Raw genomic sequence first — 26,654 nt, forward strand, 5'->3', positions numbered from 1 at the left:
GTATTTGTATCTGTTTTCGTTTTTGTTTTGTTTGTTTGTTTGTTGTTTTTGTTGTTTGTTTTGTTTGTTTGTTTTGGTTTGTTTTTAAAACTATACTTTAAGGTCAGTCAGTCATTACTCAATATGCAAACACTAGTATGCATTGATATATGAGGCGAGGTTGATTTACGACATGTAGGCTACTGCGCTAAAATATAGTCTGTATATACTCCGTTGTTAACAAATTGCTCGCTTATTTATAGATTAAATGTAGAATAATACTTGTTATGTAACCTTTGTTCGTACAGATATTAGTTTTTAAAACATATAATGACCCGTAGCCATGAGAGGAAGCCCGCTAAATTGTTCCTAATGCAGCAATGGATCTTTTATATGCACTTTCCCACAGACAGAAAAGCACATACCACAATCTTTGTCCAGTTGTGGTGCTCTGGTTGGAACGAGAAAAAAACAGTCAGTTCAGTGGATGCACCGAGGTAGCTCGATCCTTTGACGACCAGAGTGTAAATAAAGTTCAGTTCAGTTCAGACGCAAGCACCTCAAGCGAGCACTCTAACCAAATGAGCTAAATCCCGCCCCTTACTGGCCAAAGGCTGTGGTATGTGCTTTCCTGTCTGTTGGAAGGTGCATAAAACAGATCCCTTGCTGCATTAGGAAAAATTATAGCGGGTTTTCTCAAATGACTACGTGTCAGAATTAACAAATGTTTGACATCCAATAGCCGAAGATTAATTAATCAATGTGCTCCAGTGGTGTCGTTAAACAAAACAAACTTTTTTCATTCTGTTTCAATTCAATTCATTTATTTGCTAAAGCAATTGTCTATAGGCATATTTTTTTTTACATAATTACGAAAAAACAGCGAAATCAGACAAACGTGTAAATATACATGTGACATAGTATTGTGTCAATGTTAATTAGTAAAAAACAGCGAAATCAGACAAACGTGTAAATATACATGTAACATAGTATTGTGTCAATGTTAATTAGTAAAAAACAGCGAAATCAGACAAACGTGTAAATATACATGTAACATAGTATTGTGTCAATGTTAATTAGTAAAAAACAGCGAAATCAGACAAACGTGTAAATATACATGTAACATAGTATTGTGTCAATGTTAATTAGTAAAAATGTAGTAATAGGTTAAGAACAACTAGAAAAGTGAAATAAAAATTTCAAGATGGAAATAGTTTAGAATTAATTAGCAAGTTCTCTGCGTTTGGTAGATTGACTCAAATATCTTCCAAGATTGCGTAATTGAGTTACATTTTAAAGACTTAAAAGTGTATCAGTTTAAATGCAGAGGTTTATTCCAGAAGTACTGCTTAATATATAGAATGGACACTGCAAAATAAATTGAAATTAGTCTTCAATGTTGCCAAACGGCAGATACTTATAATTAATTAATTAATTAATTAATCAATTAATTAATTTTTAAAATATTAAACATAGTATGATAGTAAATGTTTTGTTTTACTTTGGGTTTTTTGTTTGTTTGTGCAGTTGCGCCCTGTCTCGCACGCTTATGAACTCACTTTCAAGCCTCCAAACATTAAGCTAGATTCATACTAATACTCTTTAAAAAAGTAGGGGAACCTGAAATATTAATGTTAATATCAACTATTAGACCGAACATACGTTTTAACCACAGACATCCTAGTAAAGAACGTTCAGGTCTGTTTATCAAAACACCGAAACACATTCCATAGTTTGCACGTGCATCACACAGTTGCCCCGTACACGTACGTGGGTTGTGTTTATCGATTTTGACAATTTCCAGGAAGATCCATTAAAGGGACATTCCTGAGTTTTCTGCATTGTTTCCCAAAAATAAAATATTTCTACGATTTAACTCACATATTAAATATATTTTCTTGTTTAGAATATCAGTGTGTATATTCAATGTGTTTCTGGTCGTCTTAATATTTGTAAGAAGCCCAAACTGGATTTTGTCTTCAAATAATTTCGTACGTACGAAAAAAACTCATTTTAGAAAATAAAATGAAATTTAACCTACTACAAATATTAGAACGATTGGAAACATGTTTAATATACAGTCACAAATATTGTATGCAGAAAAATATATCTGATATGTAATTACAATCGTTAAAAGTCTCTGTTAGTCGATAACATCTTAAAAATAACAGCAAAATCAGGAACGTCCCTTTAATCACCGTGGAACATTATTTCTGTCAATCTTTTTCATTCTGTTGATCATACACTTGTTATTGTTTTGTTTTTAGTCATTTTTGTTTGAATTTGCAATTTACTGATAAAAAACGTCAACTTTCAAATTTCACTTCTGACCCCAATCGTCCTTCAAGATCTTTGGTGTTCATAAAACCTACTGTAATACTGAACTACCGGTTGTAATATTTGCCCAATTAATTCACTATTATCATATAACCATTCCCCACAGCTAATATACCTTACAATTTTGGCAATTGTAAATTCTTATTAGAGTTCCCCTGCTTTTTTTGAAGAGTATATATTGAGTAGTTGACCCGCCCAGTTCTGCTTCTGTTCAAACCTAATCCTCAATTTACTGTGAAGTCAGTGTATAATTAACACAGTTCATATGTGGTGCGCGTTCGTTCAACTCTTTTTTTTTCACCTAATAAGAAAATAAAATTCAGTTTCGCATGAGGTCGACAAAGTATGAATTGACCTTTACCTTAATTGGGACGGTGATAAGAAAGTGGGTCTTTTTATCCATTGCTAATATAAATAAAGATGCCCCCAACCCACCTGCAGTGATTTTAAATATCGTATTAACCAATATATGTTTTCGACTTTGCAAGATAATTGGTCACGAACAAGTTTCATTCTGTCAGGCCAGTCTTGGGAGAGTAGCGGTCCTCTTGCAGGGGTTCAGAAAGAATGAAGTTGTCTTGTGCCGTGCTATCACCGCCCACGCGCACCTGACGCATTCACGCATAGTCAGTAGTAGTAGTAGCACGAGTAGCCTATGTGAAAGTAGCGGGTTTCCTCTCTCCCTCCGTCTTCATGTCTCTCCCCACCCCCGTCTCTCTCTTACCAAATGTGTCGAAATAACAATAATGTCGACCACCAAAATAGTCGCTGTTTCAAAGGGACATTCCCAAGTTTGCTCCGTTGTAAGATGTTTCCGACTAATAAAATATTTCTACGATTAAACTTACATATTAAATATATTTTCTTGTTTAGAATATCAGTGTCTGTATATTCAATGTGTTTCTGGTCGTCTTAATATTTCTAAGAAGCCCAAACTGGATTTTGTCTTCAAATTATTTCGTACGTACGACAAAAACAATATTTTAGGAAATAAAAAAATTAATTAAAACCTAGTACAAATATTAGAACGACAAGAAACACGTTTAATATACAGCCACTAATATTTTATGCAGAAAAATATATTTGATATGTAATTTGAGTCGTTAACAAGTCTCTGTTAGTCGATAACATCTTAAAAAGTGCAGCAAACTCAGGAATGTCCCTTGAAACTGCTCTGAGGTGTCGTTAATCATACAATCGTTTTGTTTCCTCACGCAGGGTCACTGGGGGTCGGCGTCCTGACTATTTCGGCACACATGCTCGTGTAATAATACCCATGAACAAAATTCGGTGAACCGACGCCGTTAAACGTCAATACGTATCATACCAGGTAATCTTGCGGAGGCCGTCTGCCGAGTAGGTAGTGTGCTTGTCGAGACAGTACGTCGAGGCAACCGGGACAGTAAGTCAACAAAGGAAATGCCGCGCATGTTTCTTTTCGTATCGTCATTTCTAACAGGTAAACAAGATTTAAAACTGTATAGCTACTATACGTGACTAAATTAAATGATAAATGATATTTTACAGTGATTATAATACATTATAAGCGACTTTGTACACACTCACGCACACACACACGCATGCACACACATTCTGTCTCTATATTTCTCTTTATGTGTTTGTGTCTGTATGTTTCTCAATCTATGTAATAGTTTGTCTATCTCAAACACACAAACACGTACACAAAAATAGAGAGAGACAGAGAGATAGAAAGAGGGTGAGAGTGTGCGAGAGAGAGAGAGAGAGAGAGAGAGAGAGAGAGAGAGAGAGAGAGAGAGAGAGAGAGAGAGAGAGAGAGAGAGAGAGAGAGAGAGAGTATTATAAAACTAAAAAGAAGTATAAAATTAAACATGGCTCATCCCAAAATTAATAGGTAGATTAGAAATGCGAAAACAACCTAGTACGATACTACTACTACTACTACTACTACTACTACTACTACTACTACTACTACTACTACTACTACTACTACTACTACTACTACTACTACTATATATATATATATATATATGACTACAATACATAACATAACTAACAATGAATAGTAAAAGTTGCTGATTATAATCAAACTGCAAATAAGTCTTAAAGGTTCTCGGTTCTTTTAAAACATTGTGTGATATTTTTGTCTAAAATATGTAACGATTGTCTTAAAACTATATCTAAAAATCCCAACGTTTCGTTTAAAGGCTTTAAACTTCCTCAGGTGAATGAAATAACACAGCGCAATGAGACTAAAGCCAGACTAACACCAGAGACTAAAGCCAGACTAACACCAGAGACTAACACCAGAGACTAAAGCCAGACTAACACCAGAGACTAACACCAGAGACTAAAGCCAGATTAACACCAGAGACTAAAGCCAGACTAACACCAGAGACTAACACCAGAGACTAAAGCCAGACTAACACCAGATACTAAAGCCAGACTAACACCAGAGACTAAAGCCAGACTAACACCAGAGACTAACACCAGAGACTAAAGCCAGACTAACACCAGAGATTAAAGCCAGACTAACACCAGAGACTAAAGCCAGACTAACACCAGAGATTAAAGCCAGACTAACACCAGAGATTAACACCAGAGACTAACACCAGAGACTAAAGCCAGACTAACACCAGAGACTAACGCCAGACTAACACCAGAGACTAAAGCCAGACTAACACCAGAGACTAACACCAGAGACTAAAGCCAGACTAACACCAGAGACTAAAGCCAGATTAACACCAGAGACTAAAGCCAGACTAACACCAGAGACTAACACCAGAGATTAAAGCCAGACTAACACCAGATACTAAAGCCAGACTAACACCAGATGAACAGATTAAAAACAACACAAGCTAAAAAAAAATAAAAAACTAAGGGAACCAATAAAATAAAATAAAATATAATAATAAAAATGACTTATTAAAACAATAAAGGGAGCATTTTCATTCATTTCAACTTATTTTTGTGCTTTTATCCAATTAAGATTCAAGCACACTGTCCTGGGTACACACCTGAGCTATGTGGGCTGTCTGCCCAGGACAGTGATTAGTGATTACTTGTTAGTGGTTAGTGAGAGATAAGTCGGTGTAGTAGTGTTACATCTACCCACTGAGTCGTTAAAACTCGCTCTGGGTGTGGGAGCCGGTACCGGGGTGCAAACCCACTACCTACCAGCCTTATGTCCGATGGTTTAACCACACCACCGAGGCTAAAGCAACTGGGGTGGTTTTCATTAAGTCCGTGTGGCCAAACCGTGTACCGTCTGTGAATCGAAAAATACTGAGCTACGGTGAGTTTCTTAAAGGGACATTTCTCAGTTTGCTGCAGTTTTTAAGATGTTATCGACTAACAGAGACTTGTTAACGACTCAAATTACATATAAATATTAGTGGCTGTATATTAAACGTGTTTCTGATCGTTTTAATATTTGTACTAGGTGACATTTCATTTTATTTCCAAAAATATAACCTTTTCGTACGTACGAAATTATTTGAAGACAAAGTCCAGTTTGGGCATCTTACAAATATTAAAACGACCAGAAACACATTTAATATCTTGTTTTGGGTACAATGCCTGGCCTAAGTCGGACATTGTGTCCACAACAAGCGTGCTTGAACATTCATTTGATATAAGCACGTTAATTTCCGACATTTGACTTGACAGTTTTTTGTGGGCATACATACATACATACATTTAATATACCGATACTGATATTTTAAATCAGAAAATATATTTAATATGTAAGTTTAATCGTTGAAACATTTTATTACTCGGAATCATCTTACAATGCAGCAAACTCAGGAATGTCCCTTTAATGTTCTGATTGGGTACCTTTTCAAGCAAGTGACAAACATAATTGCGTTCAGGTTGATTAAAATGTACAACTACATGAGAAGCTTTTAAAGGGACATTCCTGAGTTTGGTGCACTTTTTAAGATGAATTTTTAACGATTGTAATTACATAACAAATATATTTTTCTGCATAAAATATTAGTAGCTGTATATTAAACGTGTTTCTGGTCGTTCTAATATTTGTAATAGGTTAAATTTCATTTTATTTCCTAAAAATTCCTAAATTTAGTACGTACGAAATTATTTGAACAGAGAATCCAGTTTAGGCTTCTTACAAATATTAAGACGACCAAAAACATATTGAATATACAGACACTGATATTCTAAACAAGAAAATACATTTAATATGTAAGTTTACTCGTAGGAATATTGTATTAGTCGGAAACATCTTACAATGCAGCAAACTTGGGAATGTCCCTTTAAGGTTTTGTTGTATTTAATGTGACGGTGACCTGAGAGACGCGTACTAAAGGGGGTGGTAGTTTGACCCACATACTGCATGTTACATTTGGTACAAGTTGGTTAATAAATCACGCAATCCGATTCGCAGTTCAGGGAGTGTCTAATGGGGGAAATGAAGCATGGCCTCTCTTTAAGATAACCTTTTAAGTTGTCATAGTATCACATGATTTGCACCTTGGTCGAACACAGGATTTTCACCCACATTCATTGTTCATGTCCCTGTTAGGACTAATGTTGTCTAAGTTTATTCATCGTAAGGATGTTGTCAATGGTGGATTTTTTTTCCTCTTTGAAATAATTAGTTTATTATTATTCAGCACTTGTGACATATTTTCGCTTGTTTTCAGAATAGCATTTTGTTCCACAAAGGATCTTAAATTTGGTTGTCTGTCTAAAGCTTATTAATATACTTAAAACAATGTTTTAGTCGTATGTACCTGCACATTTGTCCAGCATTCACCAACTCTTGTTTTTGTGATCAACTGAAGTGCACTTACCCTGACGATTTATTCTAATAACCAAGGTTATATTTTTAAAAGGTATTTCTGGCGGGCTCTAAGTAGTCCCATCAAAGTTAAAGATAAAGTTTGTTTTGTTTAACGACACCACTAGAGCACATTGATTAATCATCGGCTATTTGATATCAAACATTTGGTAATGCTGACTCGTCATCAGGGGAAACCCGCTTAACCTTTCCTTTAGCAGCAAGGGATCTTTTATATGCACTTTCCCCAGAAACAGAAAAGCACATACAACGGCGTTTGACCACTTCTGGTGCACAGGTTAGAACATCAAGCCACTACTGAGCTTCCATACACATCGTGGTAACCATGAATATACCGGATGTATAAAATATAAATATTCTATGAAGAAGAAGAAATATTATACACTGGTTTTAAAGGAACGTATATTTTCAACAATCACTAATTTTAATCAAACGAAAAACAAATATAGAAATAATAATGACTAGTGTGCAATTGAAACGAAATTGATTATAATAAAACTGATCATGTTAAAAATAAAATTTAGTCTTAAAAATTACTGATTATAATAAAAATGAAAATGACAGTACAAATAAAAAAATATATATATTACTAAGCTACAATTATTATTTTAAAAATTATAATAAAGATGAAAATATGCTGCCATTTAATGTTTATAATCAAAAGGAAAATAAGTACATGTTTACTGAAAAAGGAACGGTTACAAATAAAACTATAAATAAGTCTTAAAATGATTGATTATAATAAAACTTAATGACTTTTAAACATAAACTGATTATAACAAAACTGGAAATAAGTATTCAGAAAAAAGGACTGACATATATTAATAACAAATCATATTAAAATTAAAAACAAGTTTCAAACTGCTAACTGTAATAAAACTATTTTTTTTTTTACCCATTTTAATAAAACTGAAAATAAGGGTAAATAAGTATATAAATAAAAATGACTGATTATGAAACCTGAAAATAAATCTTTAAAAATTATACACTTCATCGCTTTCATCACAGTTTTGGGGTGGCATGCAGCTATGCACTTAAGGTGATCTTATCGCTAAGATCGCTTCGTAAAACGGAGCCCAGCGCGGACGGTCTAGGATCGATCCCTGTCGGTGAGCTATTTCTCGTTCCAGCCAGAGTACTAGTGTGCTATCCTATTTGAGGGAAGGAAGGAAGGAAATGTTTTATTTAACGACTCACTCAACACATTTTTAATACGGTTATATGGTGTCAGACATATGGTTAAGGACCACACAGATATATATAGAGAGAGGAAACCCGCTGACGCCACTTCATGTGCTACTCTTTTCCTATCTGAGGGATGGTGCATATAAAAGATCCCTTGTTACTGATGGAACAATGAAGCGGGTTTCCTATGTAAGAGTATACGTGAAAATTACGTGAAAAATGTTTGACATCCAAAAGCCGATAATTATTTAAAAAATCAATTTGCTTTAGTGGTGTTATTAAACTTTAACTTTTTTGTCACAGTTTGTACCCGACGTTTTGACAGCACCCTCTGTCTTCACCAGGGGATTACAATTCTCTTTATGTTATGTCATACTTTTTTCTTAAGTTAAAATTATAGAATGAGCTGTAATACAACTGAAAATAAGTATATAAAATGACTAATTATAATAAACTTAAAATGAGACAAAAAGTGCTGATTAGAGGGACATTCCTGAGTTTGCTGCAATTTTTAAGATGTTATCGACTAACATACACTTTTTAACGATTGTAATTGCATACCAGATATATTTTTCTGCATAAAATATTATTGGCTGTATATTAAACGTGTTTCTGATCGTTCTAGTATTTGTACTAGGTTAAATTTCATTTTATTTCCTAAAATATAATTTTTTCATACGTACGAAATTATTTGAAGACAAAATCCAGTTTGGGCTTCTTACAAATATTAAGACGACCAGAAACACATTGAATATACAGACACCGATATTCTAAACAAGAAAATATATTTAATATGTAAGTTTAATCGTAGAACTATTTTATTAGTCGGAAACATCTTACACTGCAGCAAACTCAGGAATGTCCCTTTAAATAAAAGCTAAAAAAACAACAACAACCCGTATGTATAGGACCGTCATCACTGACAGGTTCTCACGTGAAATTGAAGTCAAATGGTTTACAGGGATTCGCGGATTAACGTCTTCTTACCACGTGGGTAATTCCATTACGTTACATTTTTGTCTTTCAAATCCCTGTGTTTTCGACACTACTGCATCCAAGCATTTCTCGCTGTTACATTCATATATCAGTTGACCATAAGCTACTTAATGCTAACATAACACGTCCACACACTATCTTTTGAAAGTAAACTTTGGTGGTTATTTAAATGATGTAACTGACGTTACACAAAATTGACATTTTAAAAAACATCAGTCGCAATCAATTAAATGACCACCAAATACCAGTTGAGATAGTCTGATTGGATTTGTATTGCATCATTGTGCCCTATGTTCTTCTGATAGAGACCAAACACAAAGCAATTTTTTGGACACAAAAGTTACCACAATAAAGGTATTTATAATTGTAAATAATTTTGAGCCTGTAACGTCAGTCACCGTGGAAGTGTGTTAAATAGGTCATTTGCATTAAAGAAACGACCGTACGCTAGTTGACCCACTAAAAGCAGAATAGCAGGATAGCATGACTTGAAATATATATGACATATATACTGAAAAATGAAAAGAAACGCGAAAATGAATTCTGTTTTCTTTAATTTATTTAAAATTATTAATTTTCAATACCATTAGTTTTCGTAGCTATTAAAATGATCAACGATTTGTGAACAATCGTTGACAGTCTATTTACCGAATTATATGATCTCTCTCTCTCTCTCTCTCTCATTCTCTCATTCTCTCTCTCTCTCTCTCTCTCTCTCTCTCTCTCTCTCTCTCTCTCTCTCTCTCTCTCTCTCTCTCTCTCTCTCTCTCTCTCTCTCTCTCTCTCTCTTTCTCTGTCTCTCTCTCTCGGTGTCTCTCTCACTTTTGTGTACGTGTTTGTGTGTCTGAGGTAGACATTTTTTTCAGAACGCTGGGCAGCTTTAATGTAAAGTTGCTCTATTAACCTTTTTCATGATTCTGTAGTGTCGTCGTAACATGTTCATTTACATGTCAATAAATGTTGTGCCACTGTGACCTGATTAATTTACATCTAATTTGCAATAGTATATATATATATATATATATATATATATATATATATATATATATATATATTATGTATGTATGTGTGTGTGTGTGTGTGTATGTGTGTGTGTGTACATACATACATACCCTCAAACACACACACACACACACACACACACACACACACACACACACACACATACATACATACATACATACTCTCTCACACACACACACACACACACATACATACATACATACTACGCTATATGTCTGCCTGAGTATACTGTAGTCTGGATTCACTCTTGGACATGGACATGGACATGTATCTGCGTTCACCGTTCTTTGTAACAATTTCCCGCTGATTAAGGAATGAACTTTTCCCTTCAGTTTGTCATAGGAGATTGTTGTGTAAAATGTTAAAACATCAAATAATTTAATATTGTTGAACTTGATCTGGATTGAGAGTGCATGATTTCAAGTAAATCTTTGGAACTCTTGAGAATCTACATGCAATTAATACCACTTGTCTTGAAGACTTTTTGGCAATACCTAAAAAGCCCATTCTGAGGAAATTACTCAGTCTTTAAGACAAGTATTTGGTGGTGTATTTGCTGGACACCGCGATGTATCTCTCCTTGTATACATTCTTTTGACGTATTGCAATCTAATATATAAGAGGATTGGACATTTCTTCGAATTCATAGCTCAAGCCAAATATCCGAAGGACAGATTCGCGTGTTTAGCATATTTCTTCTTCAGGGTTCAAAATTAACATGAAAACCATGGTCGCCAGCAGGGCCAGTTGAAAAATAATCTTACTGGCCTTTCTCAAATTCAACTAGCCCTCCAATTATCACATTGAAAAATTAACTGCACATTCAGATTCAAAACTTGAATGTTCTTTGTTAAATAATCCAATAGCCGATTATTAAGTAATAAATGTACTCCAGTGGTGTCGTTAAAGTGACATTCCTGAGTTTGCTCCATTGTAAGATGTTTCCAACTAATAAAATATTTCTACGATTAAAATTACATATTAAATATATTTTCTTGTTTAGAATATCAGTATCTGTATATTCAATGTGTTTCTGGTCGTCTCAATATTTGTAAGAAGCACAAATTGGATTTTGCCTTCAAATAATTCCGTACGTACGAATAAAACATATTTTAGAAAATAAAATGAAATTTAACCTAGTACAAATATTAGAACTATCAGAAAAACGTTTAATATACAGTCAATAATATTTTATGCAGAAAAATATATTTGATATGTAATTACAATCGTTAAAAAGTGTATGTTAGTGGATAACATCTTAAGGATTGCAGCAAACTCAGGAATGTCCCTTTAAACAAAACAAACTTGTTAAATAATAACCGTGTGCTCACCGTATATACTAGTAGTCTGCGTCAAACCGATAATAAATAAATGAATAAAGTGAACATTCATATAAAACATGTTATTAAAGTGAACACTAAAGGTTAGAACAGTCAATGTATGCTGCTTGACTTGCATTGTCTCTGAAGTAAAATATAATGCAATATAAATAGACTAAAGGTAGAACTGCGCGTGCTATAGTAAACTCTTCTGAAAGTGGCAGTCCTCTGTGAGGCGAACAAGAGGGATGAAGTTTAAGTAAAGCATCTCCTCGGCAGTGGTTGTACTCCTATAGTCGAGGGAACTAGATAGAGACCCATGGAATCATCCACTATTTTGCCAAATGCCCTGATAATGTATTACGGTTTTGTCGTTCAGATTTCCTTAAAACGTATATTAGAAATGAAGATTTAACCTATGCAATTTGATGATAATGTGTAAAGAATTTTCTTTTTAATTTACACTGAACTTTTTTCACCCAAAATTAATATGCTCTGCCTCAGTAAAGTGTAATAATGCGCGCGTGTGTGTTGGTGTGCGTTTAATATGGATAGTGTAAATACTACAGTAGTAGGCTACATATCGGAAAAAAGAAAAAATCTGTAAACAAATAAAACATTTTACCAAAATATACGATGTATATGTTGTTTTTATCATATCACAAAGATTAAAAGCGTACTGATCTGTTCGTATTTCATATTCTATTTCTTCTGCTGTCAGACCTGTAGTTCGTGCCAGCACAGACGCAGTGTGTTTTGTCACATTCGATTCAGTTTCAATGCGTTTTTTTTTTAACTGGCACCATACTCGTCAGACGCTTAAATCGATGGTCGCCTGACGGACTATTTTTGTAAAAAGAACAAGAAATACAGATTAAAAGACCATCTGCTTTTAAAAGGGAAACGGAATAGGATCAGATAGAACAAACGCCCTCTAATTTCTGAATTCAGGTTAACAAATTCAGTACACACACACACACACACACACACACATCACCACTGGTATATCAAATGCCTTGGAATGTGCTATCCTGTCTGTGGGATGATGCATGTAAAAGATCCCTTTCGTCTAATGTAAAAAATACCAAATGTTTGATATCCAATGTGCTCTAGTGGTGTCGTTAAACAAAACAAACTTCAACACACTAGTTAGCAGTTGGGACATTTTGGGCGGTACATATTTGTTTTTAGAATTGGGACGTCTTGGGTAATTGGGACATTTTGGGCTGCAACACCCCCGGCCCCTCCCTACAAAAATGGGACCCCATACGCCTATGGCTGTTACTATTAATGTGATCGCTTATTGTTTTTCATCAGTATATATTGGCGTGTACCATTTTCAAGGACAGCAGTATGCGTCTCTCGTTCGTTTCGAAAATGGATGATTAAAGAAAACTAAAAGTAAACATGAACAGCAACTGTGCATTCAGCGACAGCAAGCGATGCTAACGTTCGCGAACTATTTCATTGGTTCCCGATGAGCAAGAATAGCGAACGTTTTTCCGTTCTGTCTGGCTAAACATGGCTCCAACTCGTCCGACTCTCATGCAAATTATGATATGCAGCTATTATGCTTTCCCTATTTCTCGTTCCAGCCAGTGCTCGACAACTGGTGTAACAAATGCCGTGGTATGTACTATCCTGTCTGTGGGATGGTGAATATAAAAGATCTCTTGCTACTAATCGAAAAGAGTAGCCCATGAAGTGGCGACAGCGGGTTTCCTCTCTCAATATCTGTGTGGTTCTTAACCATATGTCTGACGCCTTATAACCATAAATAAAATGTGTTGAGTGCGTCGTTAAATAAAATATTTCCTTCTTTAGTTATGCTTTTCTTACACACCCGGTGGAGACGCCATATAACCATAAATAAAATGTGTTGAGTGCTTTTCTTACACACCCGGTGGAGAAATAGAAAGTACTACATGCGAGGCTGTCGGCTGCCATATATTCTAAAATAAGTTATTAAAACGCGTATCTGACGAGCGAAAGCGAGTTGCATACGTTTCTAAACAACGAGTTGTAAGATAAATTATATCTAATGGACACGAATATAGTACGCTTATTTCCTCTAATATATCTTCCAAAAACAAGGTTTAAAATACATTAAACGTCTTTTTCAACTAAAACGTATTTACGGCTCTTGCGCGTCATTTAACATATGCGATAATTTTCAGGTTAACTTACAAGTCACAGAACAATCAATTTGAAATGTCCTTATTTTATTGGATGGTATGGCTATGGTGACCTGGTCATCACCGTAGAGCAACCAGTCACAAACGTGATCTTCAACATATCTTGGAGTTGCTATTTATATATGCCGGGTCATCTTGTACACGAGTGTAAGAAATGTGAGATGTTGGGTATCGCACGGCGATATCACATATGTTGGAGATCGATTTGAAGACGTCTGATTGGCTGTTCAGTGACTATGTTGTTACTATAGGAAATAGAGGACTGATATTACTTTATTTTGACATGCCCATTGTACATATATTTAAGTTCAATATAAGAAATACTACAAGTGCAAACCATCTGTGTTTAAACTTGTGCAATTATTGTTGTCTATTCAAAAGCACTATGTAATAATCGAACATCTCTTTAAATGCGATATACGAAAGTTCTTAACCTATTTATTGTCCACAATCCATGTATGCCCCATTAATAAACTTTTGTATGTTTGAGAGCATTATTGTTATTTTGTCATAATCTGAACTACAAAATTCAAAGTCGTATCTCTGCTCATGATGATGTCCAAAAGATGTTTCGACAACGTCTTGACTGCTCCTACAAAACAAACCCCCTCCAAAAAACCCACAAAAACCCCCCAAAACAAACAACAACAAATAAACAAACCTCTCAAAACGACTCACTAAAACCCCCCCACAAAAAACAAAAAACAAAGAGCAAACACACAACAAAAAGCATTTCATTTAAGGTCCAATCACATTTTTCTGGGCAGACGACTAAAGGTTACCATGGTTGTCTAGGGCAAATGTTAATTAGTTACTACGTCACTGCACGTGTCTATCTGTCAGGTGTTGAGATATTAAAACTTGCCCCACAGCAGAATGATTTGCACACGATAACATTTGGCTGGTGAGTCGGTGCAAACAATCGGACGATCAGATTATAATATGTGCTCACAATTTAAATATAGAATTTGGTAGAGATAAAGATACTGAAAAAAATACAAAGACTATGACATTGTACAGTTGTAATTCCAATGAAATAGAAGTTGAATTCTATTTTATACGTCAATATAATATAATGATTTAAAGAGACATTCCCGAGTTTGCTGCATTGTAAGATGTTTCCGACCAATAAAATATTTCTACGATTAAACTTACATATTAAATATACTTTCCTGTTTAGAATATTAGTGTCTGTATATTCACTGTGTTTCTGGTCGTCATAATATTTGTAAGAAGCCCAAACTGGATTTTGTCTTCAAATAATTTCGTACGTAATAAAATGAAGTTTAACCTAGTACAAATATTAGAACGATCAAAAACACGTTTAATATACAGCCACTAATATTTTATACAGAAAAATATATTTGATATGTAATTACAGACGTCAGAAAGTCTCTTAGTATCTGTTAGTGTTTTTAAGCTAATCCAACTGTTAAGTAGTACTGAACATATTAAAGAGACCGATAATCTTGGAAAATTTAAGAAATTATTTTATTTTATCAAATTTTAGAGTGCATATTTGTATTTGTATTGTGTATTTGTCAGTTTCAACATTATATGAAATCACTCCCCGTCATATGGTATATGTTACAGTCAATGTCTATCGTCAGTCAGTTTGCAAAATGATAATTTATAAAGCAACCGATTCACTGAGACAATGTACATGTTGCCTAAATATTTCAGTTATTTTACAAACTGACTGGAAAATGAAGCCATTTATTTGACAGATTGACTGAAAATTAATTTGATGGGGGGGGGGGGGGGGGGGGGGGTTGAAGAGGGGAATAATGTTTCACTTTTATTGTCAGTTAAAATTTGTTTGTTTAACGACACCACTAGCGCACATTGATTTATTAATCATCGGCTTTTGGATGTCAAACATTTGGTACAGTTGACATATAGTTTTAGAGTGGAAACCCGCTACGTTTTTTATTAGTAGCAAGGAATCTTTTAAAGGCACCATCCCACAGACATGATATCACATACCACGGACTTTGATATACCAGACGTGGTGCACTGGCTGGAACGAGAAATAGCCCAAATAGGCCCACCGACGGGGATAGATCTTTTATTGTGAGTCACCAATATTTAAAGGGACATTCCCGAGTTTGCTGCACTGTAAGATGTTTCCGACTAATAAAATATTTCTACGATTTTGCTGATTTGTTCTCGTTCCAACCAGTGCACCACAACTGGTCAAAGGCCGTGGTATGTGCTTTCCTGTCTGTGGGAAAGTGCATATAAAAGATCCCTTTCTGCATTAGGAAAAATGTAGCGGGTTTCCTGTATTGACTACGTGTCAGAATTACCAAATGTTCGACATCCCATAGCCGATGATTAATTAATCATTGTGCTCTAGTGGTGTCGTTAAACAAAACAGACAAACCTTTGCTGCTTTGATGTACGTTCTGCTGCTGTGCAATACTAATAAAATGTATCTCACCTTCAGCAAAACACGAAGGTTCACGAATGCATGTCGAATAGCTTGGAGAACTATAAATCCTAGACTGATGAAACTTGGTTAATAGTCGCACTTATGGGTGTTATCTCAGTGCATTTATAACGGTTTTACAACGTGGTTTTTCTAATATTATGACCTTGCATTATTGTATTGCGCAATCGGATGGTCAGATTCGTATGACCTTTTCTTGTTACTGTTAGTTTGAAAACCGAAGAAATGTTTTGTTTCGTTTGGTTTTTTTTAATAAATTATTGTATAATTATACTACGACCTATAATAATATTATCAAATACGGAACAGTGAAGTCATTAAAAGCAAAAAAATTAAATAAAAACCTCCAAGAAGCAACCCCACAATCCCTACCAAAATTTAAAAAACAGAAGAGAAAGAACACCAAACATGATAAATAAAATAAAATAAACCAAACCAAACCAAACCAACAAAGTAAAACAAAACAAAATAAATCAACAACAAAAAAGACATGTACAAAACAACACCAAAAGGAAAAAAACCTATAAAAAATGAAACCAACCAAACCAAACTAAACAAAACAAAACAAAACAAAAACACCCCACAAAACAGAAAGATCAAATTAAAAAATAAAAACATAAAATTATTAAAACAAAACAAAAACAAACTATAACAAATTAAACAGGGCATGGCATGGTATTTTAGGGAAGGCAGGGCAGGGTTAGAAACAAAATTATGTACATTACAGGAATCATGTTTTTGTGTATATTACAGGAATCGTGTTTTGATGTATGTTACATTTATCTTGTTTTAATGTATATTACAGCAATCATGTTTTTTTCTCTCTCTCTTTCAGCGTCCACTGGAGCCGTGAAATATTCATACAGCAGTTTGCATGGCATTAACGTCACCGTGCACTGTATAAATGGATACTGTACAAATACCAGTAATATCCACGAGGTCATATGTTGTCCAGAGTGAGTCGTCTTTATTAATTCTCTCTATATCTCTCTCTCTATATATCTCTCTCTATATATAGCTATCTCTCTCTCTATATATATATCTCTCTCTATATATAGCTATCTCTCTCTCTCTCTATATATCTCTCTCTATATATAGCTATCTCTCTCTCTCTCTCTATATATGTCTCTCTCTCTCTCTCTCTCTCTCTATATATATATATATATATCTCTATCTCTATATATCTCTCTCTATATATAGCTATCTCTCTCTCTCTCTATATATATGTCTCTCTCTCTCTCTCTCTATATATATATATATATATATCTATCTCTATATATCTCTATCTCTATCTCTATATCTCTCTATATCTATCTCTATCTCTCTCTATCTCTCTCTCTCTCTATATATAGCTATCTCTCTCTCTCTATATATATATATGTCTCTCTCTCTCTCTCTCTCTCTCTCTCTCTCTCTCTCTCTCTCTCTCTCTCTCTCTCTCTCTCTCTCTCTCTCTCTCTCTCTCTCTCTCTCTCTCTATATATATATATCTCTATATATCTCTATCTCTATCTCTATATCTCTCTATATCTATCTCTATCTCTCTCTATCTCTCTCTCTCTATATATATATATACACACAAAAACAAACAGAAAGGAAAGAACGTGTGTTTTATTTATCGACACACTCATAATGAGAGAGGAAAGCCGCTGCAGCCACGCAGTGGACTACTCTTTCCGATTAGGACTCCTTTCTACTAATGGAAAAATGTAGCGGGTTTCCTCTATATGACTATATGTCAAAATTGCCAAATGTTTGACATCCAACAGCCGATGATTAATATATCAATGTGCTCTAGTGGTGTCGTTAAACAAAACAAACTTTAACTTTCCAATTAGCTCCAATGGATTATTTATATACAGCATCCCACAGATAAATACTACATACTACGGGTTTTGTTCCGCCAGTTGTGGAGCACTGGCTTGAACGAAACATATCTCAATGGGACAACCGATGGGGATCGATCTTTGACGTTAAAACCCATTAGTATTTAGTGATAAGAAATCATAATATTAATTACATTACCATTTAGACATTAGAACTTAATTTAATATACTTCATCTGTCATTTAATTACTTTAGATAAATATAGTTGCAGAAGAGTTATTTGACATTTTAATAAATTATATTATAATGTACCAACTTAATCCATAAACATTAATTTACATTTAGTACCTGCCCGTAAACAAATACACTAGATAAGAAACATGAATATTACAAATAACCAATACAAATAACTAACCTTAGAAATCCTCTAAGAATACGACATCACAGCAATAGTGACAATATCATTTCCTTTCATTTTCATTTCAACTTATTTTCGTGCTTACTAGTATATCCAATTAAGGTTCAAGCACGCTGTCCTGGGCACACACCTCAGCTATCTGGGCTGTCTGTCCAGGACAGTGGATTAGTTGTTAGTTGGTTAGTGGTTAGTGAGAGAGAAGAGGGTGTAGTGGCCTTACACCTACCCACTGAGCCCTTAAGAACTCGCTCTGGGTTGGAGCCGGTACCGGGCTGCGAACCCTGTACCTACCAGCCTGTAGTCCGATGGCTTAACCACTGCTCCACCGAGGCCGGTATATCATTTCCACACTGAGAACAAGAGCTCTCAGTATTTATGCTGAAGATTATATAACTAGAAGCTGGACAGAAACGCCAAGACAGAATACCAGCTTACAGTAGACCTAAGCTTGAAAGTTTAGAACAAAGGACAGACGCAGCGCAAGAATGCAAGTGCTATTGTTAAGTGCTTGTGCAAGATTCATGCTTGTGTTTTTAATCAACATATCACGAGTTAACAAGCTGACTGAAATAGAGCACCTGGAATAAAGAAGCTGTATTAAAAGTAAATGGTTAAGTTAAAGCAGCACTATCATTTTCAGAATTACCTGAAAGAGACATTAGATTAATTAGGTATAGTAAACATTAAAAACATAACATACAATGATTACCTGTAAATAACAATAATTTAATTATTTACAGGAAACATTACAATTATAAAATGCCATTATATACAGATAAAACTCGATATTGCCACACACGTATCTGTCTACGTTCCGTGCCATGGACAAGAACAGAAACACAAAGAGAGATACACATGGCTAGTTACTACATATATATTTTATAGCAATGGTTTCTTGTATTTTGTTTTATGTTTTATTTTTCTATTATGTTACAGACTACCACTGAACCTGCACATTACTACGTTTGAGATTTTCGGCGTGTTCCTGGCCGTGGTGGTGTGTGTTGTGTTTGGTATCTGCGCCTACAGATGTTACAGAAAACGAGTCAAGGATCGTCGCAACGGAACCACTGACAGCAGTCCCAACCAGCGTGAGTAAATCAAATACAATATACACTAGCTGTAGAACAATCGATTCCCAACCAGCGTGAGCAAATCAAATACAATATACACCAGCTGTAGAACAATCGATTCCCAACCAGCGTGAGTAAATTAAATACAATATACACCAGCTGTAGAACACTCGATTCCCAACCAGCGTGAGTAAATCAAATACAATATACACCAGCTGTAGAACAATCGATTCCGAATCAGCGTGAGTAAATCAAATACAATATACACCAGCTGTAGAACAATCGATTCCGAATCAGCGTGAGCAAATCAAATACATTATAATATAAACCAGCTATAAATCAATCGATTTTCAAGCAGCGTGAGTAAATCAAATACATTATACACCAGCTATAGAACAATCGATTCCGAATCAGCGTGAGTAAATCAAATATAATATACAGGAGCTGTAGAACCCTCGATTCCAAATCAGCGTGGGTAAGTCAAATATAATATACATCAGCTGTAGAACCCTCGAATCTGTAAAATACAAATTCTGGCCTGACACTTAAGAATTTTCCTTTTGCATATATTCATCTGAACGACAAAAACGTTACCGTTATAAAACAATTTAAAAAACCCCCAAAAACAATTCACAACAACAACCACTAAAAAAAACCCCAATCGTATCTCTATACAAAACAGAGTCAAAGGAAACTTTGTGACAAGGACGTCACTGCTACAACTGTGATGTGCTTAACTTAGCTTAGCTTAAATAAACTTACTTATTCATTTGCAATTGATGCGTGGGCAGGAGAAATAAAATACAAAATAAGAACAAGCAAAGTAAACATGAAAGAGAATAGACTGTCGCCTAAATAACCGAAAAATAATCCTTTTTATTTCTTCTTCTTTTGTTCAGAAGTCACTGTCGTCATGACAACGTCAGCTACGTCGCCACAACCAGTCGTGACTATCCACCCGTATTCCTCCCCACCTCCACCATACCAGCAGGTCGTCTCTGGCTGTCCAGGAACGACAACTCCATCTGTGGACTCTGGCGATGACAAGTCCAACCAAGACGCCCATACAAACATTTATGTCATCCCACCGCCATCATACGAAGAAGTTGTGTCGGGTACGTTGCCTGGGTTGCTTGTTCTCAACAGAGGTTAACGAAATACACGTGCCGAGGATTAACGTGGACTTTCCAGCAGGATAGCACGTTCCTTTATCACTTGTTTTGCCAGCGGTGGAGTACTGCTATTGCTCATAATACTCGGAATTTCTGCTGTGTATCTACTAGCAAAACTGCCTTCATTACCAAGGAAATAATATTTAGGTTAGATAGCTAATGTCATTGTTGTGCATGTGCGTGCTCATACTCCGTTATGTAGTCTTGGTCAACCGAAACAAGAAGAAGACATTTTATCACATTTCAAATTAGAGTTATTTGGTGTCTGGCACGGTTATTTCAACATCGATTGATAAACACATGGAGATATGTATAGATAAGAGAGAGAGAGAGAGAGAGAGAGAGAGAGAGAGAGAGAGAGAGAGAGAGAGAGAGAGAGAGAGAGAGAGAGAGAGAGAGAGAGAGAGAGAGAGAGAGAGAGAGAGATGGATTAAACTGTTGGCTGGTACAATGTCCGATAGACTAGGACTATAAATGGTACATTGTCTTTCTTTCTTTCTTTTTTTCTTTTTTTTTTAAAGCAATTTCTGAACTTCTAGTCGAAACGTAGTTTTCTGTCACTGTACGTCCGGTGTGTTCGTCTATACCACTAGAACACATTTATTTATTAATCGTCGACTATTGGATGTCAAACATTTGGTAATTCGGACATGTATACCGTCTTAGAGAGGGAACCCGCTACAGTTTTTCCATTAGTAGCAAGGGATCTTTCATACGCACTATCCCGCAGACAGGATAGCACTATCCCGCAGACAGGATAGCACATACCATGACCTTTGATATACCAGTCGTGGTGAACTGGCTGGAACGACAAATAGCGAAATTGGCCCAACGACCAGGATCTTTCCTCGACCGTCCGCGCCTCGGGCGAGCGCTTTACCACTGGGCGCCCTCGTCTTTGGTTTTACAAACCTCTCAGAGCTTGCGTGAATCGCTGGTCAATATATACTTGAACAATGTTTAGAAATCATATCTGATCAAAACTGACTCAGATTTATGTAACACTAACAAAACTGTCGAAAACGCCAAACTTGCCTTTATTTCATTTTGTTGAGTATATATAACACCTGTGATTAGATTAGATGTCTGACGACACCCCAGCACGAAAAATACATCGGCTATTGGGTTTCAAACTATGGTATAATAACACCTGTGAAAAATACGCCAATTTTTATGTGTCTAACAACGTATTAAATATTATTATATTGTACATATGTGTATTTATTAATAACAAGAAATAATATAAAGAGGAGTGAATCTATATTAAAATAATCCAAGCCAGTATTCTGTTAGTATTTGTTCTTTTTTTCTGTTAGTAGTACTTAATTGAGACTAATTAAGCCCTGTTCATTTGGATAAAAAATACACACGTGTGCAAATTTACGATTGTGTGTAATTGTACCGTTAGGTCCGACGCCATATACCCGTAAATAAAATGTGTTGAGTGTTTCGTTAAATGAAACATTTCCTTTGTACTGTTAGGATTTTTTCTCTTTTTTGTTAGTAGTACTTATTTGAAACTAATTAAGCCCTGTTCATTTGGATAAAAAAAATACACACGTGTGCAAATTTATGAATGTGTGTAATAGTGTTTCATCTGAAAAAATTATATAAGTATGTAAAAAAAAATGTTTGTTTTCTTTAACGACACCACTAGATCACATTGATTTATGAATCATCAGCTATCGGAGTTTTGACATATAGTCTTAGATAGGAAACCCGCTACATTTTTCCATTAGTAACAAGGGATCATTTATATGCATCATCCTACAGACAGGATAGCACATACCACGGCCTTTGATATACCAGTCGTGGTGTACTGACTGGAACGAGAAATAGCCCAATGGGGTCACCGACGGGGATCGATCCCAAATCGACCGCGCTTCAAGCGAGCGCTTTACCACTGGGTTACGTCCTGCCCCACGTGCGTAAAATTACAAACGTATGTAAAAATACATAGATGTATGTTCCAGATGAACGAGGCTGGACAGTTATCACATTTCAGTTCAATTTAGTTTCGTGCTTATATCCAATACAAGTTCAATCACGCTATCCTGGGCACACATCTCATCTATCTGGGCTGTCTGTCCAGGACATAGGGTTAGTGGTTAGTGATATTGAAGAGGGTGTCTTACACCTACCCATTGAGTCGTTAAAACTCGCTCCTGGTGGGAGCCGGTACCGGGCTGCGAACCCAGTACCTACCAGACTTATAACCGATGGCTTAACGACGACCTCACTGAGGCCGGTAATTATCCCAAGTATTGGTTCAGATTTAATACAACTCATTCCGCTTGGCAACCTATTGATTTTTTGCAGGAACTAATTGCCAAAAACTCGAACATTATTACTGTGTGGGTAACAGACCAAATTCTCAGACACGAAGACCTAAAAGGTGGTTCCATGTCCTGTGAGATATGAAATGCAGTAGAATCGGTGCAAGTAATTCAATGGCCAACTTATAAAATGACTGGACAATATGTGTTACATTTATCACATTTTTTGGTTAAGTTAGAGTACAGAATCTTGGGTATTAATGTCCTGGAAATATAAAATCAGGTATTGAAAAATGGTTTGAAAAACCTATATAACAAGAACAAGTATTTAATAATATTATGTACCTTTAATCTTTAAAAAAGCGCGGTTAGTCGGAAACATCTTACAGTGTCTTCAAACTCAGGACAGTCCCTTTATTCGTCCTGGGTGGCGTCGTGGTAGGCCATCGGTCTACAGGCTGGTAGGTACTGGGTTCGGATCCCAGTCGAGGCATGGGATTTTTAATCCAGATACCGACTCCAAACCCTGAGTGAGTGCTCCGCGAGGCTCTATGGGTAGGTGTAAACCACTTGCACCGACCAGTGATCCATAACTGGTTCAACAAAGGCCATGGTTTGTGCTATCCTGCCTGTGGGAAGCGCAAATAAAAGATCCCTTGCTGCTAATCGGAAGAGTAGCCCATATAGTGGCGACAGCGGGTTTCCTCTCAAAATATGTGTGGTCCTTAACCATATGTCTGACGCCATATAACCGTAAATAAAAATGTGTTGAGTGCGTCGTTAAATAAAACATTTCTTTCTTTATTCGTCCTGTTTTCTAATTAACATTAAAGTAGCAGACCCTAATTTCAAACCGCAAAAACTGACACTACGTTTAATTAAATCATATCAGTCACAGCAGTCATATTCTTTCATTACAAATTCACACACTATTTCAAATTTTACAAATAATTTTCAGTTCAAGATTTCTCAAAAACTATTTATTGACAATAATTCTTAATTCATAAGCTAATAAAACGATATAATCATTTTGACATGTTTACATCTCAGAAAAAAAAATCAATTTTGAAAAAGGTTATATATAAAGTCAAAAATGATTACTCATTATTTGGCAATTGAGACACCATTCTTTTTTTATTCTTTTTTTTTTTACCCGCAGACCATGGGCAATGTCAAGGTTGGGGAGCCTTGAATCATTGTCTTACAGTATCACATAAAAGTTATATACAAATAGTATGGCATACAAAATTATAAAAATATATATTATATGTGATGTTTAAGATTTTCTGTTTACAAATATGAATCTATATAGGCTTCCTCATACAATTAGTTTCCAAATTGTAATATGAGGGTCAAAAGGGAATAAAATAAAAAAAACAAAGAGAGAAGAGAAGGAAAGGGTAAGGGAAGATAAGGAAAATAATTCAAGCAGATTCGTTAGATACCCAGGTCAACTTTAAAACTGATTGTTATTGGGTATTTAATATAATAATAATGACATTTAGTATCTACCAGAGAGAAGACAGATAAAGTTTGAAAGTAAAAGTATGATGTTTAAACAGAGATATGGCAAAGATATGTTTTTAATTTCCAAACAAGCTATGTCATTTTATAGATAGAAACATAGGCATACAAATATACAAGATATAATTTTATGTATCATCATTAAAAATGTGAAGCCACTTTCCCCAACGTTCATTAAATTTGTCATACTCGCAGTGTATTTTTAATAATATTAATATTAAGATTATTGCCGAGTATTTTCGTATAATAGATATGATATTTTACATTAATTATTAACAAATTAACTACATATACTTGATTTATTTCACCATTTATCATGCCAAACATAACTATATGTTTATTTAGCAAAATTTTCATTTTCAGTTGTTCAAATATCTATTCTTGTAATGCTTCCCATATAATTTTAACTTTATGACAATCATAAAACAAGTGTTGTAATGTTTCAGGAGCATTTTTGCAAACGTTACATTTTATCGAATCTACATAGTGGATCATATGTAAAAAATAATTTGTAGCTAAAATTCTGTGAAGCAATCAATACTGAAACCATAACAAGGTTCTATCTTTCATATATTTAAAAGGTAACGAATAAAACTGTTCCCACATATGATAATCAAACATTAAACCTTTGGATGCATATTTTGTTTGTGACTTTGGTATAATGTGTTATTTGTTCAAAATAGTGTATATCTCTTTACTTTTAGTGTTTCTGTTTAGCATAATTTTCATTTTAAAAGGTAATACAGGTCTTTTGCCAGAAATGAATGTCATGTTGTTAATGTTGTTTAATGAGCGTAAGAAAGCTTTTACAGCATTTACTAATGATAAATAATTTAAAAAAATTGTTTTTAGATTATATCTGTATTTAAAAGACTGAAAATCTAAAATCTTTCCACTTTCATCCAATAAGTAATTTATACAGACAATCCCTTTCTTTAAATAACTGGTATACAAAAATGGTTTATGTTTCAATATTTTGGTATTATACCAGATATTTAATCCTTGTACATCTTCATTATTTTCAATATTTAGTTTTCGCTGTATTAAAACCCAACTAATTAGTACATCTTTCCAAAATGTATTTAGAATTCTTTCACATTTTGGTGTAATGAAATAATCTCCATGGATGATAAGATCTTTTGTAGTTAGACCTGTTGTAGAATTAAATAAATTAACCCACTTTGTATCATTTAGAAAGTCTTCTCATCCAGGTTAATTTCAAAGAAGTTATAACATGATATATATTTGGCATTTTTATACCACCGTATTTATAATCTTGGGTTAATATTTCTCGTTTAATTTTTTCTGGCTTATTTTGCCAAATAAATTTGAAAAACATTTTGTTTAAATCTTCTATAGTTCGTTTTGGTGGATTTGGTAATGATATTAGGAGGTAAGTGATTTTGGGTATTATTAATGTTTTTATGTTACCCTACCTAATACTGTAAGCCTCCCGAATGACCAAATTTTAATCAGATTCTTAATTTGCTTAGACAACATTCTTAGCAACAGTGAAAATATAGCACAAAATGATGTTGGGGTTGCTGAATTAACAATGGCACAAATGTTAGAACATTCACAAATGTTAGAACATTCACAATTGTTAGGAAACTGCTTGAACACAATCTAATCGCTGACTGCATCTTTAAACACACTGACCCGAGTTTACTGTAATTGTTAAAGAGACATTCCCAAGTTTACTGCAATTGTTAAAGAGACATTCCCGAGTTTACTGCAATTGTTAAAGAGACATTCCCGAGGTTACTGCAAGGTTACTGCAATTGTTAAGATGTTGCCGACTAACAGAGACTTACTAACGAAGGAAGGAAGGAAGGAAATGTTTTATTTAACAATGCGTCGGACATATGGTTAAGGATGACACAGATATTGAGAGAGGAAACCCGCTGCCGCCACTTCATGGGCTAATCTTTTCGATTAGCAGCAAGGTATCTTTTATATGCACCATCCCACATACAGGATAACACATACCACGGCCGTTGATATATCAGTCGTGGTTCACTGGCTGGAGCAAGAAATAGCCCAATGGTCCCACCGACGGGGATCAATCCCAGACC

General features: G+C 35.0%; 1 protein-coding gene across 1 annotated transcript; it reads left to right on the plus strand.

Moving 5' to 3' along the window:
- The first annotated feature begins 3,660 nt into the window (after positions 1–3,660).
- LOC121366328 lies at positions 3,661–22,061 on the plus strand. Its single transcript, XM_041490819.1, has 4 exons — positions 3,661–3,775; positions 17,126–17,246; positions 19,471–19,625; positions 20,507–22,061. The coding sequence occupies exons 1-4, from the start codon at positions 3,736–3,738 to the stop codon at positions 20,758–20,760; spliced, it is 570 nt and encodes a 189-aa protein (XP_041346753.1). The 5' UTR covers positions 3,661–3,735; the 3' UTR covers positions 20,761–22,061.
- Positions 22,062–26,654: the final 4,593 nt, after the last annotated feature.

The sequence above is a fragment of the Gigantopelta aegis genome, chromosome 3, assembly GCF_016097555.1.
Source record: "Gigantopelta aegis isolate Gae_Host chromosome 3, Gae_host_genome, whole genome shotgun sequence".
Taxonomy (NCBI): domain Eukaryota; kingdom Metazoa; phylum Mollusca; class Gastropoda; order Neomphalida; family Peltospiridae; genus Gigantopelta; species Gigantopelta aegis.